Source organism: Galeopterus variegatus, unplaced genomic scaffold (genome assembly GCF_000696425.1).
Source record: "Galeopterus variegatus unplaced genomic scaffold, G_variegatus-3.0.2 Scaffold568, whole genome shotgun sequence".
In the NCBI taxonomy this organism is placed as follows: Eukaryota; Metazoa; Chordata; class Mammalia; order Dermoptera; family Cynocephalidae; genus Galeopterus; species Galeopterus variegatus.
This window is the reverse complement of record NW_007726679.1, coordinates 480354-495648: the sequence shown is the minus strand read 5'-3', so window position 1 is coordinate 495648 and position 15295 is coordinate 480354. Positions and strand designations below refer to the sequence as shown.

The 15295-nt window shown below is 38.3% G+C and overlaps 1 protein-coding gene across 1 annotated transcript in view; it reads left to right on the top strand.

Annotated features, from left to right (window-relative positions):
- Positions 1-15295, top strand: part of LOC103588404 — a 77772-nt gene that overhangs the window by 15356 nt on the left and 47121 nt on the right. Inside the window, exon 3 of the mRNA XM_008570068.1 lies at positions 4450-4620. Coding sequence (XP_008568290.1) covers positions 4450-4620 — 171 coding nt within the window. The remainder of the gene's footprint in view (positions 1-4449; positions 4621-15295) is intronic.

Below are 15295 nucleotides of genomic sequence, written 5' to 3'. Positions count from 1 at the left end.
TTATCAAAATATCAATGGCAGGATTCTTGATATATTTTCTCCTTTGTTTAAGACGTAAGTTAATCTTTGCTTGGACATCTTATTTGACCAGCTAAAGTTTAAAAAAAAAACAGGTGATAGATAATTTGTGAGATAATTTGTGTGATTGTGTAATTATGCTTCACATACATTAATAGATAATTCCGAGGTCAATGAAAATAGCAAAAATGATAGAGAAAATTTTGGAAGCAACAAAGAATCCACCCAGATGAAACTTTTAAGACTTTAACCAATAGCTTTTTAGAGTGCAAATGATATCATCAATTGCATGGTTGGTTGATTTCTGATGTCACCTGAAATCCTCTACCAGTGAAAGGCTATGGATTGTGACAGTAAAACCAGCCACGTATAAAAATACTCTCAAATAAAAGTCTGAAATTTCTCCTTTTTTGGGGGAGGGGGGTAGATTTCTATAGCAGAAGGTGAAGGACATAAAATTAAAGAAAGCAGTATTACTGACGAGCAAAATACATTTCATGATCCTTAGCAGACTTTAAAGACTATGTAAAATTATATTTTCCTGAATCACATGATGCTGGGGATGAGTTCTGAGAGAACCAGTGCTTTCCAGAAATGGAATCCTTCCATTTAGGGCCTTTGGTTCTTGGATTTTAATTTCATCAGATAACCATAAGAGCAAGTCACCTGGCCTGTTTTGGTCTTTAGCTTTGGTACATTATATACTATTATCCTCAAAGTTGATGGAATGTAGTATGATATAATGGCAGAGATGAGGTTGAAAGCATTGACTAATACTGGATCATCTATCATTTTCTTCTTTTTTTTTTTTTTTTTTTGGTAGCTGGCTGGCATTGGAATCCAAATCCTTGACCTTGGTGTTATCAACACTATGCTCTCACCAACTGAGCTAACTTGCCAGCCCTTCATTTTCATATTTGAAATGTTACAACCTTATTATTGGGGTAACAGTACTATGAAAAGCACAGAAATTCATTCTAGAATGTGAGAAAAGGAGGATCATGACAGGTCTGTCACTGGATTTTATAGCCTATAAATAATACTCTTTCTTCTTTGCTCATTTTCCGTCAGTCACCTTCTCCTTTTAATTTCTTCCCTTGTCTTTTCTTTCTTTTTCTTTTCATTCATTCTTTCTTTTTCATCTTTTTCATTCTGTCTGCCTCCCATAAGACTCCTCCCAACCTCCCCGTACCCTCTCTACCTTCCTGCTCATGATTTCCAAAGTTTCATCCAAGTTCCACTGGTGAACCCTGAGGGGCTTCCTTATGAATGGATAATAGAAATTTTCATAGACTTTCATTTCACTTTACAGTTAAGAGCTACCTATTAGTAAACTACTAGATGAGTTATATAGGGTTACAAAAATTTAGTAGAAAGCAATATATTAAATCAGCTTTGGCTAGATTGTGTTGCCTAAGTCAACAAGCCCAAGATCTCAGTGACTTAAAACAAAATATTTTTACTTGCTCACTTTATATGTTGGCTGTACGTTGTCTGTGACTTTCTCCAGTATGTTTTTCTCAGTTTGGGATACAGATTGAAAGAGCAGCCTCTACTGGGACATTGCTGTTTTCATGGCAAAGAGAAAAGAGCCATGGTAAAACTGCACAATTCTTAAAGCTTCTGCTAAGAAGTAGCCTATGTTACTTCTGCTCACACTTCATTGGCCAAAGCAAATCACATGGGGAATTCTGGTGTCATATATATGTCTGCCAGAGGGCCCCATCCACCATCCCTGTCTCTCTTTGAGTTCTGCAGTGTCCCTGCCCACCTTTACTTCCACTCCTCAACATCTGTCTAGCCTAATGGAAGTTATTTCCAAGACTCAAGGGATTGCTGTATAAAGTGAGGAGGATATTTGGGAAAAGTTTGTAATGTCATTGGAGGAACATGACATCAATACATAAACCAAGTACAGTACACAACTGACTTTGATTAAATGCCATATATCCATATCCAGGTAATGAATGCTGGAAAGCCTGGTGGAAGAAGTGTGATTTAAGTGATGAGTGGATTTAGACAGTAGAGAAGAATGAATTGTGAAACAGCAGCTTAGGCATCAGGGGACCTGGGCTCTAGTTTCAGTGCTTATACTAACTCTCTGAGTGTCCTGTACAAAGATGTGTATGTGTGTGGTAGGGGGAAGGGGACAGTGAGAAGACCATCTTGTTAGAAGGGAGGGGTCTGGTGGAAAAATGAGCCATAAAGCCAGGTGGGGAACAGACTACAAAAGGTCTTGAATCTTGAATACTTAGCTGAGGAATCTGGGGGAGCAACTAGATGGTCAGTTTGCTGTTTGGTGGAGGTGACAGGATGGATTAGAGGGGAAGGGACGGGGACAGGGAGACTGCTTAGTAGGTATTTTGGTAATCAGAGACAGGGAGGGCATGAGGAGATGGTGGCTTGGACCAGACTATTACTTATAAGGAAGGAAAAGGATAGAAAATATATGTATTTAGAAGAGGGGTCCACAAACTATAGCCCTGAGGCCAAATCCAGCCCACTTCTTGTTCTCGTAAGTACTCAAAAAGTTTTATTTGAACACAACTATGACCATTCATTTACATTTTGTCTGGCTGCTTGTCAAATACAACTGCAGGATTAAATAGTTTTGATAGAGACTTTATGGAACACGAAGCCAAAAATATTTACAGTGCTATCTGGCCCTTTATAGAAAAAGCTTGCCAACCTTTTATTTAGAAGAAAGGATTGTTTAAAAAAAATTGGTAGACAATTGATCACATAGGAACAAATAAGAGAGATATGGGAGACCAATTAGGGAAATAGGAGTCATTTTAAATTAGCTTGTTTATATGCATAATGCTTGCAAAGCTCTTGGTAGAAGTTAAATGGAATTGAAACAAATTATATATATTCAAGTCATATGGATAACAGTACAAACTTGCTTTCATTGACATCTTTTAACCCTCTGTAGAAGGGATAGAAATAATTGATTTAATATCAGAGTTGGATTATTGACCAGGGCAAATACCCTATTTTCAGCTGAGAGAGATAGAAAGAGGAAGAGGTATCAGTACATTGGACAGTCTTAGAGAAGAGTTTCCCATTTTATCTGTGGACATTGAAGTGAGCTGTAAGATCTATGAAGCAAATAGTTTAGAATTTCTATCTGCCTCATGTGAAATAGGGGTAGGGATAGGAAAGACAGACCAAGAAAAAAACCATTAAAACTTGATATGCAGAAAACACCTAGATTTTAAAAAGGAAAGCACTATAATAATACACCTGTGCATTGGGCACCTGCTATAGGTTAGACATTGCGTTGTTTATTACTTAACTCATTTAATTCTCAGTATGGTGAGGCCAGTATTTTTCATTTATGGATGAGGGTTTTATTACCTGTTCAAAGTCTCCCAGTCAGTAAGTGGGAGAACTAGGATTTTAACACAAGATTTTGAAGTCTATGCTCTATTCAGAGTCATTCATAATTCTAAATGGGTCTAATTTTATTACTTTAAAGTGAATTTCTGCTCTTCGTCTCTTTTAGTCACTACCATGTATCAACCGGTGTTTATGTAAGAACCCAGTCTATTAGACAGAATGTAAGTTTATATAAAACAGTGAAGAGTCAAAGAATGGTAATGACTTTTGATTTGTAAACTATATATGGATTTAAACATTAATTTACTATTTATGAGTCCTTAGCATGTCTTATAAATAATCCATAAATAAAGTTCATATGTTTGTCTTAAATATACTAATTAGATGTCCACAAATTTAAAAATCAACAGTATATATTTCTTAGCCTTTGCTGTTACTGGAAAAAGTCTATGCTTTATTTGGACATTGATATATGTTTAAAATATTGTCTAGAGCAAAGCATTGTCTTTGAAGTATGGGTATTTTGAAAAATTACATTTATGAAATTTGAAAAAATTATATTTTGAAATATTTGGTTGGAAGATAGCAGGCTTATTTTAAAGGTCAACAAAATGTTAATGAATTTAATATATGTATTAAAATTTTGAAAATGTAACACGTGTATAGTAAAATAAAATATCCTTAAAAGGAAGGTACATATAGTAAAATGAAATATGGTAGTAGGTAACGTATATTGGATTATTTAACCTTCTAGGAAGGTTTTATTTTGTGAATCAGTTTAAAAGTTCTTTGCAAACTTGTCAGATGTGTGTTTCTTTTCATATCCAGAGATATTTTTCATTTAGCAATTGTAAATGGCTACCTATTCCATATAACTGAAATGAAAAGGTTAGATATTTTTCTATAAATAAAATTTGTTGATGAAAAAGTGTTTATCTCTTCTATTCTCTTTACTTGAGGATAGATCTGTACTCAAATTCTTGTATTGAAGTCATTTTCCCCCCCATCAAGCTAGGTACTCAAAAATGTAATAGGTGTGACATCAACAATTACTTCTCACTAACAACTCTTGTAATTTAACCCCTTCAGGTGAGCAGACTGATTGATGAATTGCAGACAGCTATCAAAAGCAACAGAGGTCATCTCTCTAAACTTGGCCCCCAATTACAGGCTGAGCAGGAGCAATTCTCCTCTTATATCTACCAACACATTAAAAGCCTTCCAGCAAACACTTTTATCCCAGGAGGACTGCAGCTCAAGGTGGGTGTCATTCTATGTCTTTCATTGGATTCAGCCAGAGGGGAAAACACTGCTCCATTTGAAGACCCTGTAACAATGCTGTTCAGCTTGAATTTCTTTTTATGTTGTCTTTCTCAAACTGGAGTTTGGCTTACAAGTGGTAATATTACTATTCAGGAAATAGATTTTAAATGAAAATATGTAGAGGCCTTTGAAATGTGAACTTATAAACTTTAACGAGAATTCAACCCAGAAAAAAAATTTTAATGAAGAAGTTTAATCACGTAAACATTTGCATACTTTTCCAAGAAACATATTTTTCACAGGAGTCACTGTGTATTTCAGTTTCTAAACTTATTTGGAGAAATGGACAAGCTTTAATAATTGACAGACAGTAGCAATAGAAATTGGAGGTGAAAGGCCAGGTGACTGATTGATGTTCAAACTACATTTCCAAGGAAAAGGATCTGTATTGGATAAGTGTGACACATGTCTGAGTTCACTTGGTAAAATCAATACTTAAGAATATACTGGCAAAAAGGTGAAATGGTTATTTGTCAGGACAAGATGGCTAAATGTCCTAGACTATTCTGCCATTGCATCTTTGGAACAGAAAAGGAATAGCTCATACTTGGCCAAAGTTGTTTAGGTACTAAAAGTGTAGGGAATTTAAACACTTTTGTTTTTCATAATAGAATAATATCCAGGTTAAGTCTGTCAAGTAACTATCATTCTATAATTTCATATCTCACATTTCAAAAGACTGTCATTAGTAAAATTTGAATTATTCAAAGTATGGCCTTTTTTCCATCTAAGGAGATACTGTTACTACAATTCTTCATTTCCCTTTGCTTATTTATTTTTTCTTTTTATTGTAACAAAGTTGATTGTACATATCTGTCAGGTACAGAGCTGAACATCAACATCCACATGCAATATATGGTGCTCACATCAGAATAATCATTATATTCAATAATATACACTATCTTTGCTATGCATGGCCCTTTACCCATTCCTCCCTCCCTCCTTACCTTCCCAGCTTCTGGTAGCCCCAGTTGTCCTTTTCAAAGTTCAATGTATTACTGGGAATGTTGTATCTTTCTTTCTTTCTTTTATTTATATGTTTATAATTTTAGCTCTCACTTATGAGTGAGAACACACGGTATTTCTCTTTCTGTGCCTGGTTTATTTCCTTTGCTTATTTTTATAGGTGTGTGATATTGTTCAAAGTTAATGGTATTTTGATCAGCCTTCATCTCTACAATTCCTCTTTCTTAATACTCAGTTTTATTCTGAAAATAACATTGTATTTTCTGTCTGTAATTTGTTCCTTTTAATGACATTTCCATGTGTGTATTTTGAATGAGAACATTACCATGTAAAAATTGACCTTTCAGGAAATGTAATTCCATGTTAAACACCATAATTTATTTTTCTTCATCTGTGATAGTCAGCTAAATGTTTAGGAAGAAGATGTTCAAGACATCAAGGTCATGGGTTCCCATTGTCCAGCAGCAGTGTTCTTTTCCAGGTTTTTGACTTGATTACAGATCCATTGTGCCATTTTGCAAAGTACTTGCTGTTGATTAAGGGAGAAAGCAGGTGAGGGAGTATGCTTGCCTTAATGCCGTTCATCCCCACTCGTTTCTATCAGCAATCGTCATATGAACTGTAGTGTGACCTGGAAAAAAAAGTTTTATCTCCCTTATAAGTTCACTGCTTATTTCTGAAGAATTTCTACCACTTATTCACATGAGCACATGGGCTTGATGGCAAATATTTAGCTTTAGGATCTGAATTGTTACTCTCAGATATTCCCTTTTAATATGCTTCCGAATTCTTTTCATACCAGTACACAGAAGAGGGAATTTATACATGTGTACTTGAAAAAGTTCATGGAAAGATTTGAATTATCTTTTAATTCTGTTTTTCCATGATCTTTGTGAAGTACCCTCGTACATGCAGAGAAGCCATGTTGTTGAATTTGTTTAAACTCACTGTGCTGTTCAATACATCTAGCCACTAGCCACATGTATGTACCTATTTAAATTTAAATTAATTAAAAAATTCAGTGCCTCCAGTGTTTTTCCAGGGTTTTAGCACTGAAAATCTCACATTCAGCAAACCAAAATGGTTAGTCACCTTAGTCCTGTCTGCAGAATTCCCTCTCCCCTGTCTTAGGCATCCTCCTTCTTTATGATTCTTTCCCCATGAAGTACTCAGCTCCATTTGCTCTCTCTCCTCTCGCCTCAGTTTTCCCCTTTGGAATGTCCAGTTCCTCTCAGAGAATAAATTCCTCTTCCACATCCCAAGAAACCTGGATATCAGTTCCATTCTCAGGCCTTACGGCAGTGTTTTCAATATTGGCTGCATATTAGAATGAGCTGGAGACCTTTTAAAAAACATCAATGTCCCCATCCCCAGAAGTTTTGGTTTAATTGGTTTGGTGTAAGGCAGGCTTCTACTGACTTGCAAGTACTGATCATTAGATTTTAAGGAAATTTATGAGTCATTAAATACATTCATTATTAGAAATGTATATAAACTTATGTAATTCAATCGGTCATATTAAAAACAAAGGTAATAGATACCCTTAATCTTCTAATTAGGTAGTTACTATTAAATATTTTCTTGAAGTTAGTTATGCCTATTGTGTTTGTTTAATGCAAACACTTTATAATGGTGTGCTACTATGCATCTCTTCCTAAGTCTATTTTTAGTAATATCTTGTTGTAACTTGAAATTGGCTATAGTTGGAGTATTTATGTAACAAAAATTGGCAAATGCTATAAATGAGGGCTTGAGTTAATATTTTGTTGATTGTCTAGACCACGGAGTTGGCAAACTACGGGCCATGCCCAAATCTGCATGTGTTTTGTAAATAAAGTTTTACTAGAACATCTATTTGTGTATTTTCTATGGCTGCTTTCACATTACAGTGGCAGAGTTGAGTAGTTGAGGCAGAGACCATATGATTTTAAAAGACTAAAATATTTACTATTTGGCCCTTTACAGAAAAATTTGCTGACCCCTGATCTAGACTTATAATATTTACAATGCAGATTACCCATAAAGGTGAGAAATTTCTGTATCTGTTACATTGTGAATAGTAAAAAAATTTCCAGTATTTTTTCTGTATAAAAAAGCTATTATCTGATTCAGCAAAGAAATTGCTCTTATTGTTGATTAATAAGAGCAGTCCTATATTCATCTTCCTTGTTTCACTTTTGTCTTATTAACATGGATGAAAATATCAATCAACATTCAGGTTAGAACGGCAGTCATTTCTCAATTGCAACCATAGGCTGGCTGTGGATACAAGACCTGGAAAAAAATCTGTGAAGGTATTCTGTGAGAATCAGTTGGCTATGTGGAATTTAAGATGAAGAGTATTATGTATTTATTATTATTTGCACATTATGTGCTATAAATTTTTTATATTAGCACAATTTATAATAATCACCTCCATCCTCAAGCAGGTTATTAAACATTTACTGGCACATAGTCAGGTGTGGTCCAGGCATCAGTATTTTTTAAAAGCTCCCAAGTAATTAATTCTATTGTACTACAGGTAGGGTTGAGACTTATGGCAGGATTATCAAGGCAACTTTTTAAACATAACCAAAAGCACCATACAAAGAAATTCTCACTCCAGATTGTTAATCAACTAAAACTTTTCTCTATACTTTTACATTAGTAAAATAGGAAAGGCTAGCAGTAAAATCACTTATCCCAAAGTTATGGAAAGGAAGAATTTTCTCCTTTGAACATTAGTTACAAAATGAGCATTTTTGTATTTTTATTTAGTATTTTTAATTTTTCCTTTTTGAGGTATGTTTTCAGAGGAAAAATTAGAGAGCAAAGAAATAGACTTCTGTGGTTGGAATAACCAGACTTGAAGAGGTATAATAAATGAAGTCAGCTAGGTCTTATGTGCTTAGACCCACAGCTAGTTTAAATTCTTTCTGATGAGTAGGTAACTGCCTATATGGGCGCTAATTAAAAATCGTTGCTAACTTCAAACATTTGAGACAATAGCATCTAAAGATAAAGTAGGCATAAAATATATCCAAGTTAACGGCAATGAAAAGGAATGCATTTGTGAGGTACAGGAATACCTATGTCTGTATCTGAATTTTAATTTCTTTAAATCTTCTAATAATCTGTTGTTTACTAGAAAATTACACAAGTCAGTAATAACTTTTGTTTTTAAAAAGAAAGCTTTCTGGCTTATGACAAATTTTTTCACATCAGAAAATTGTTAGGGCCGGCCCGGTGGCGCACTGCTACAGTGCGCTGCTTGGGAGCATGGCGGCGCTCCCACCGAGGGTTCGGATCCCACATACAGACCGGCTGCTCACTGGCTGAGCGAGGTGCGGGTGCGACGCCGAGGGTTGCGATCCCGTTGCCGGTCCCGGTCCGGTACGGGCGCGACACTGAGGGTTGCGATCCGTTGCCGGTCACGAAAAAAAAAAAAAAAGAAAATTGTTAAATAAAAGGGGCCTTAATTTACTGGTGTGCATTCCCAGGTGTTCCACGTCACTCTCTAGCACTCACCCGAATTGTAGAAAATTCCAGGCATATAAAGAGGTCTTTGGCATTTTCAGAGATTCACTTCAAAGATTCCTGCAAGACAGTACTGCTTTCCTACTAGATCCCCACCTTTTCCTTCCCCTGGCAGAGGTGGGCTAGGCACAGGGTCAATGAAATTTCCAATTTATTTTTCTCCTCTCACTGCTTCCCCTTTTTCCATCAGCTAATGATATTAATTCCATGTTTACATGAAAATTCTCTTATTACCTGCAACATAAGCTTTCTCAAGCTATCTCAAATAAAAAGAGGATTTGTTGAAAATATATAAGGGAATCTTATGGAAATGAAAACCAGGAAATATGGCAGAGTCTCACATGAAAATCACTAGTTTTCCATATCTCTTTCTCTTGAAGCCCCATGATCTCTTATCTCTGCATCTCTGTGAGATTTTTTTTTTTTCATTTCTTGTTTCTTTCTGCAGGCTGGCTTTGTCTTTTTACTTCTTCGTGTGTACATGGAGGAAAATTATTACCCTTGGCCCTGACCTTTAGGTTTAAATGGTCATCATTACTGATGAGAGTCTTTGTGTATCCTGGTTCAAATTGTTTAAGAAGAGAATGTGTTTGGATCAGTCCAGCCTTGACTATGTTCCCAGCATGAATTCAACTACCTGTGGCCAGTGGGTGGGGAAAGGTCAGTATAGGGAAAATAAAAAGCAAATGGTCAGGGCTCCCTCAGATGTTCAGAATTTTGCTGAGCATTTGATATAAATATGCACATGTGCCCAGGTGTTCTTTGGTTATTGTCTAATGTAATTGCACATGTGTACCCAGGTGTTCTTTGGTTGTCTGACTCCACCCAGGTGTTCCTGGGTTATTGGACTTAAGTATAAAGGAAGAGTGGCTCTGATCCATAGGCCAACCTGTCCACCCCCGGCATGCCCCTGGGCGGGGGGGGCATGGGGAAGCCACTAGTGCTGCTGGAAGCTGTTGCTGCCAGGGCTCCCAGGACGCCCTGAGAGGCCACCACTACCCCCGCTGCTGCTTAGGAAGTTGAGGACTGAGCTCATGTCACCTGCCAATGGCCCCTGGGATCTTTCTCAATTACCTAGCTTGTGGACCTGTATGTGAGGGTTCTGGTGACCCAGCCTGGCACGTGACGGGTCTATATGCCAGCCGGGCATGTGAGGGGTCTGGTGACCCAGCCTGGCATGTGAGGGGGTCTGGTGACCCAGCCTGGCATGTGAGGGGTCTGTGAACCAGTCTGTACAACAGGTTTGGAGTGTCTGTGAGCCCTAACCCTAACTCGACAATACAATTGGTTATGTTGGCAGGATTCTAACAATTGCTGTAACCATACAGTCAGGGTCATGTGCTGCACAGAGCTACCTTTTCCAGCAGTTAGGATAGGAAGGGAAGATGGCCATGGAATTAAATGAAATTAAAACTTAGTTAAATGAAATATTGTAAGCAAATTATTGCATATTATTTGTAGTCATGCATTTCCCTGAGCCTTACCCCGTATGGTTGGATGTGGACGTTTGGACTGATAGAAAAAAAACCAAGATCTGTAGTTTTCTACATTAGCTCTTATGTCTGAAATAACCAGATAGTAGAAACAAAACTGAACTGGCAGAGTATAACCTAAATATTCAGAATTACAAATCTTTTAGAATTGGTTGTGGTGGGGTGGTGGCGGTGGTTATGTACTTACTCCCTCTTAGATGGGGAGAACTTTCTAATTCCAACTGAAGAGATATTGGGCAAAGACCATGGTGTTGGGAAAATATAGGAAAATGGTCAGGGCTCCTCAGATGTTCAGAATCTTGCCAAGCATTTGATGTAAATAGGCACATGTGCCCAGGTGTTCCTTGGTTATTGTCTAATGTAATTCTGCATGTGCACCCAGGTGTTCTAGGTTATGGACTTAAGTATAAAGGATGAGTGGCTCTGATCTACAGTACCCCCCTGCCCCTGGAATGCCCTAGGCGGGGGGGCATGGGGAGGCCGCTACTGCTGCTGGAGGCTGTTGCTGCCAGGGCCCCCAGGACCCTCCGAGAGGTCGCCACCATCGCCAGACCTGTAAGCTGCTGCTGCTAACTGACCTCACGTCATCGTCTGCCACTGTCTCCTGGGATCTTTCCCAATTACCTAGCATGGCTCTGCATGTGAGGGGTCTGGGGACCCAATCTGTAAATGAAACGTTTTGACTTTAGCGTAGCTATTGCCTCAACCTGACAACTGGCATAGTTGTGTAGCTTTGCACACAGTATACCATATTTCATTAATTCCAGAGTCAGTTTGTATCAGTTGTCTGACCAAAATCTAAATTCTGATGGGTTGTGTATAAACTGACCTTCCTTTGGGTACCCTCTCTAACTCAGTTACCTCTAACTCACTGCGGGCAGGGGCCATGTCTTTTCCGGTATATTGCTAAGTGACTACGCCAATTGTATGGCTTGGCAATTCATAACTAAAGCCAAAATGTTTCATTATTTTAGTTACACTAAGTTTTCCATTTGTATTGTCAAGGCTAGGGGTTAGGCCCTACAGACCCTTCAAACCCTTTTTATAGACTGGGCCAAAGACCCCTCACATGCCAGGCTGGGTCACCAGACCTCCCCACATTCCTGGCTTGGTCACTAGATCCCTCATATGCAGGTCCCTGCTAGGTAATTGGGAAAAATCCTGAGAACTGTTGGCAGATGACACGAGCTCAGTCCTCAGCTTCTTCAGCAGCAGTAGTGGATTACAGCAGATCCAGTGGCAGCGGCCTCCCCATGGCCCCCCTGGGGGCAGGGGGTGCTGTGGATCAGAGCCTCTCGTCCTTTATACTTAAGTCCAATAACCCAGTACATATGCACAATTACATTAGACAATAGCCAAGGAACACCTGGGCGCACGTGCCTATTTACATCAAATGCTCAGCAAGATTCTGAACATCTGAGGGACCCTGACCATTTTTCTATATTTTCCCTATATCTGGTTATGACCAACTTGATTATATCATGTTGCATGCACTATGTAGAGTGCTAGATGATATATCAATAAACACTATTTCCAATAATAGCTGAAAAGGATGGCTCAAGCTGATTTTTTTTCTATTTTCTATTCATTTTGATCTTAGAATAATGTCTGATAAAAAATGAATGGGGGGGCCGGCCCGGTGGCACACTGGATAGTGCGCCACTTGGGAAGCACGGCGGCGCTCCTGCCGAAGGTTCAGATCCCACATACAGACCGGCCGCTCACTGGCTGAGCAAGGTGTGGGAGCAACACCGAGGGTTGCGATTCCGTTGCCGGTCCCGGTCCGGTACGGGCGCAACACTGAGGGTTGCGATCCAATGCCGGTCACGAAAAAAAAAAAAGACAAAAAAAAAAAAAAATGAATGGGAATAATCATCTTTCTAATCTTCCCTTTTTGATATCACTGTGTTGCCTTTACATGTACGCCCACAGCTCAGCTTCAAGAACCAAAATGATCTGTGGTAGCCATCGTCATCTTCTAGAGCTATGGTTCTCAAATAGGGGCTGGAGACAGCGTGTGACTTAAATTCTCTGGGGGTGCTTTTACATATTGTGTATGGTGGCCTTCATCTCTCAACTGAGCCTTTCATCCTCATCACATCTTTCACTGATAATTTAAAAATAGTAGCTTTTGGTTAGGTCTTAACATTAAAACGTCACCTCTTATAAAGACATTATTTCTGTGTTCCACATTGCCTCAGTTACATTATTGCAATCACATGGCATAATACAGTGCCAAGTTTAAATGGACGTACAAGATAAAAGACTGAGCAGCCTAAGTGTGGATGCCTATCACTATCACTGCCAAGGGAAAGTTCCTTGTTTTTTAAAAAAAATAAATTTGAAGACACAACATAACAACATTTGAGGAATTTTAGGAAAAAGTTATATCACCTGAAACTGCACTGTACCTACATGACCATTCTCACATCATTTCCATATGCACTCATATGCCTTAAGATTTTAAGTGAATAGTCCAGTAAGTCCACATATTATCAAATACATATTGTCCACAAGGCATTGTGCTAAATACTGTGGGAAGATGCACAGAGAAGCACAGGACACCTTTCTGGCTCGAGCCCATGAGTATTTTCATACAGTTAGAAAAATATGATGCCTTTTGAAGGAAATAAAACTGTGTCCATCTTCTTAGCTTTTTACTACAAAATTCCATCATTTTAAGTTTACAGGCCTGTTTATATCTAGAAAATAGGCTAATTTGGTTGAAGACAGAAAAGATGCAGACTTTTAATCAAAATACCCTCCTGGCCCTTTCTATGCTTTGAAAACTTAAATTTGCTCTGTCAATGGCACAAGAGCACTATGAAACCATATGAGATTTGCATTCTATTTTTCAAAAAATTTAAAGTTTCCCAATCATTCATTTGTATTCATGGGAGGTTTATTTAACTATTTATGAATCTATAGAACAATTAAATGAGAAGAAGGAGATAACTGAGGACAGTTATCTATAAAATTGTGGCAAGATTTTTTTGGGGGGGGATGGCCTCTTTCCTATTCTGCATGCATATTATGTCCTTATTTCCATTGTGTATTCCTTGATCCTTGTCTTTCCTATTTAACCACTTTTTCCATTCCCAAATATGTATTCACAACTCCTGTACTCTCTGTCATTTCACCTAAGTTATTTGAGTAAGCAGTGGGGAAACAAATTTAGAATATGTCCTAAAGTACAAGTAGTAAAACGTGCCAACTTGTCATTCATTGGAAAAGGAATTATGGCTAGAGTAGCAAAACTGGAATATTCAAGGTTATCGTGATTTCAAGAATGATCATCAGGGCCGAGCCTGTGGCGCACTCGGGAGAGTGTGGCGCTGGGAGTGCAGCAGCACTCCCGCTGCGGGTTCGGATCCTATATAGGGATGGCATGCACTGTGCACTCACTGGCTGAGCGCGGTGTGGCCGGTCTCAAAAAGGACACACACACAAAAAAGTGATCATCAAATGTTGGGCAAAATGTGATGGAGATAATTAATATTCATATGCAGATTTTACCATAGTAGGCAAATATTTCGACCACACATTTTAAAGGTAAAGAAACTGAGACCCTATAAATGCCTTCCAACATCTCATGGAATAGCTAGTTAGCAGTAGGCACTGAAAACTCTCACTCTTCTTATGAGAAAAGAATATTTGAAGAAATAATGTCTATTTTTAAAATTTGGTAAAAAATATCAACCTACAAATTACACATGAAAACCTAAAAAATCACAGAAGATTACTGATCATAAGCTGGATTAAAAAAAAGAAAACCATACTTAAGGGGCCAGCCCGTGGCTCACTTGGGAGAGTGTCGTGCTGATAACACCAGGGCCACGGGTTCGGATCCCTATATAGAAGATATACTCTTCTCTCCAGTGCTCTTTTCTGTCTTGCCGCCACCTCTTCCTCCTCCCTCTCATGGCTTTTGGGAAAAAAATGCCAGTGTATTCATACCAGCCTATTTCCTGACAGGCTTCTGCAGCCAGGTGTGAATCTCCGTTTGCAGGAAGGAACAATCTTCCCTTCCTAGATCTGCTAAAGAGAAAAATTGCATTTGTATCAAAATCAGGGAAGAGCAATTGGGGTGGGCATTAGCTCCCATGCAGTGCCTGTGGTAATGAGACAGGCTTTCCCTGTGCAGTCCTGACATCCTTGAAGGTGCCCAGAGAATAGCCAGGTGGGCAGTCAGCAGGGAAAGTCTATGGGCCAGTGCTGTATTACTGTCCCAGCAGTTATTCGGACTAAATGCAACCACTGAACCTTGCCGTTGCAGGCACAGACTCTCTCTCAGGGAGATTGTCCTTCTCCATAGCAGTTAATTTGTTTTTACCTCTCAATTAGCTTTTTTCACAGTGTATGATATGCTCAAGTTGCTGAGATTCCTTTCCTACATATGTTCCTGTCCCCTAGATTACCCACTGACATCTATGTTAGCCTGACTCACCATGAATATTATCAAGCATACATTCTTCATATGAACATAAATGAATGCAGATTTTCAAGATTGTGCAAATGAAGCGATGTATTTACACCTACTTAAGATTCTGCCTGCAGTTTTGATGATGGTTTATGATTAAAAATGGATTATTTCTTCAAACAAAAATGTATTGCTATAGATAGTAAGCTTTTCTATA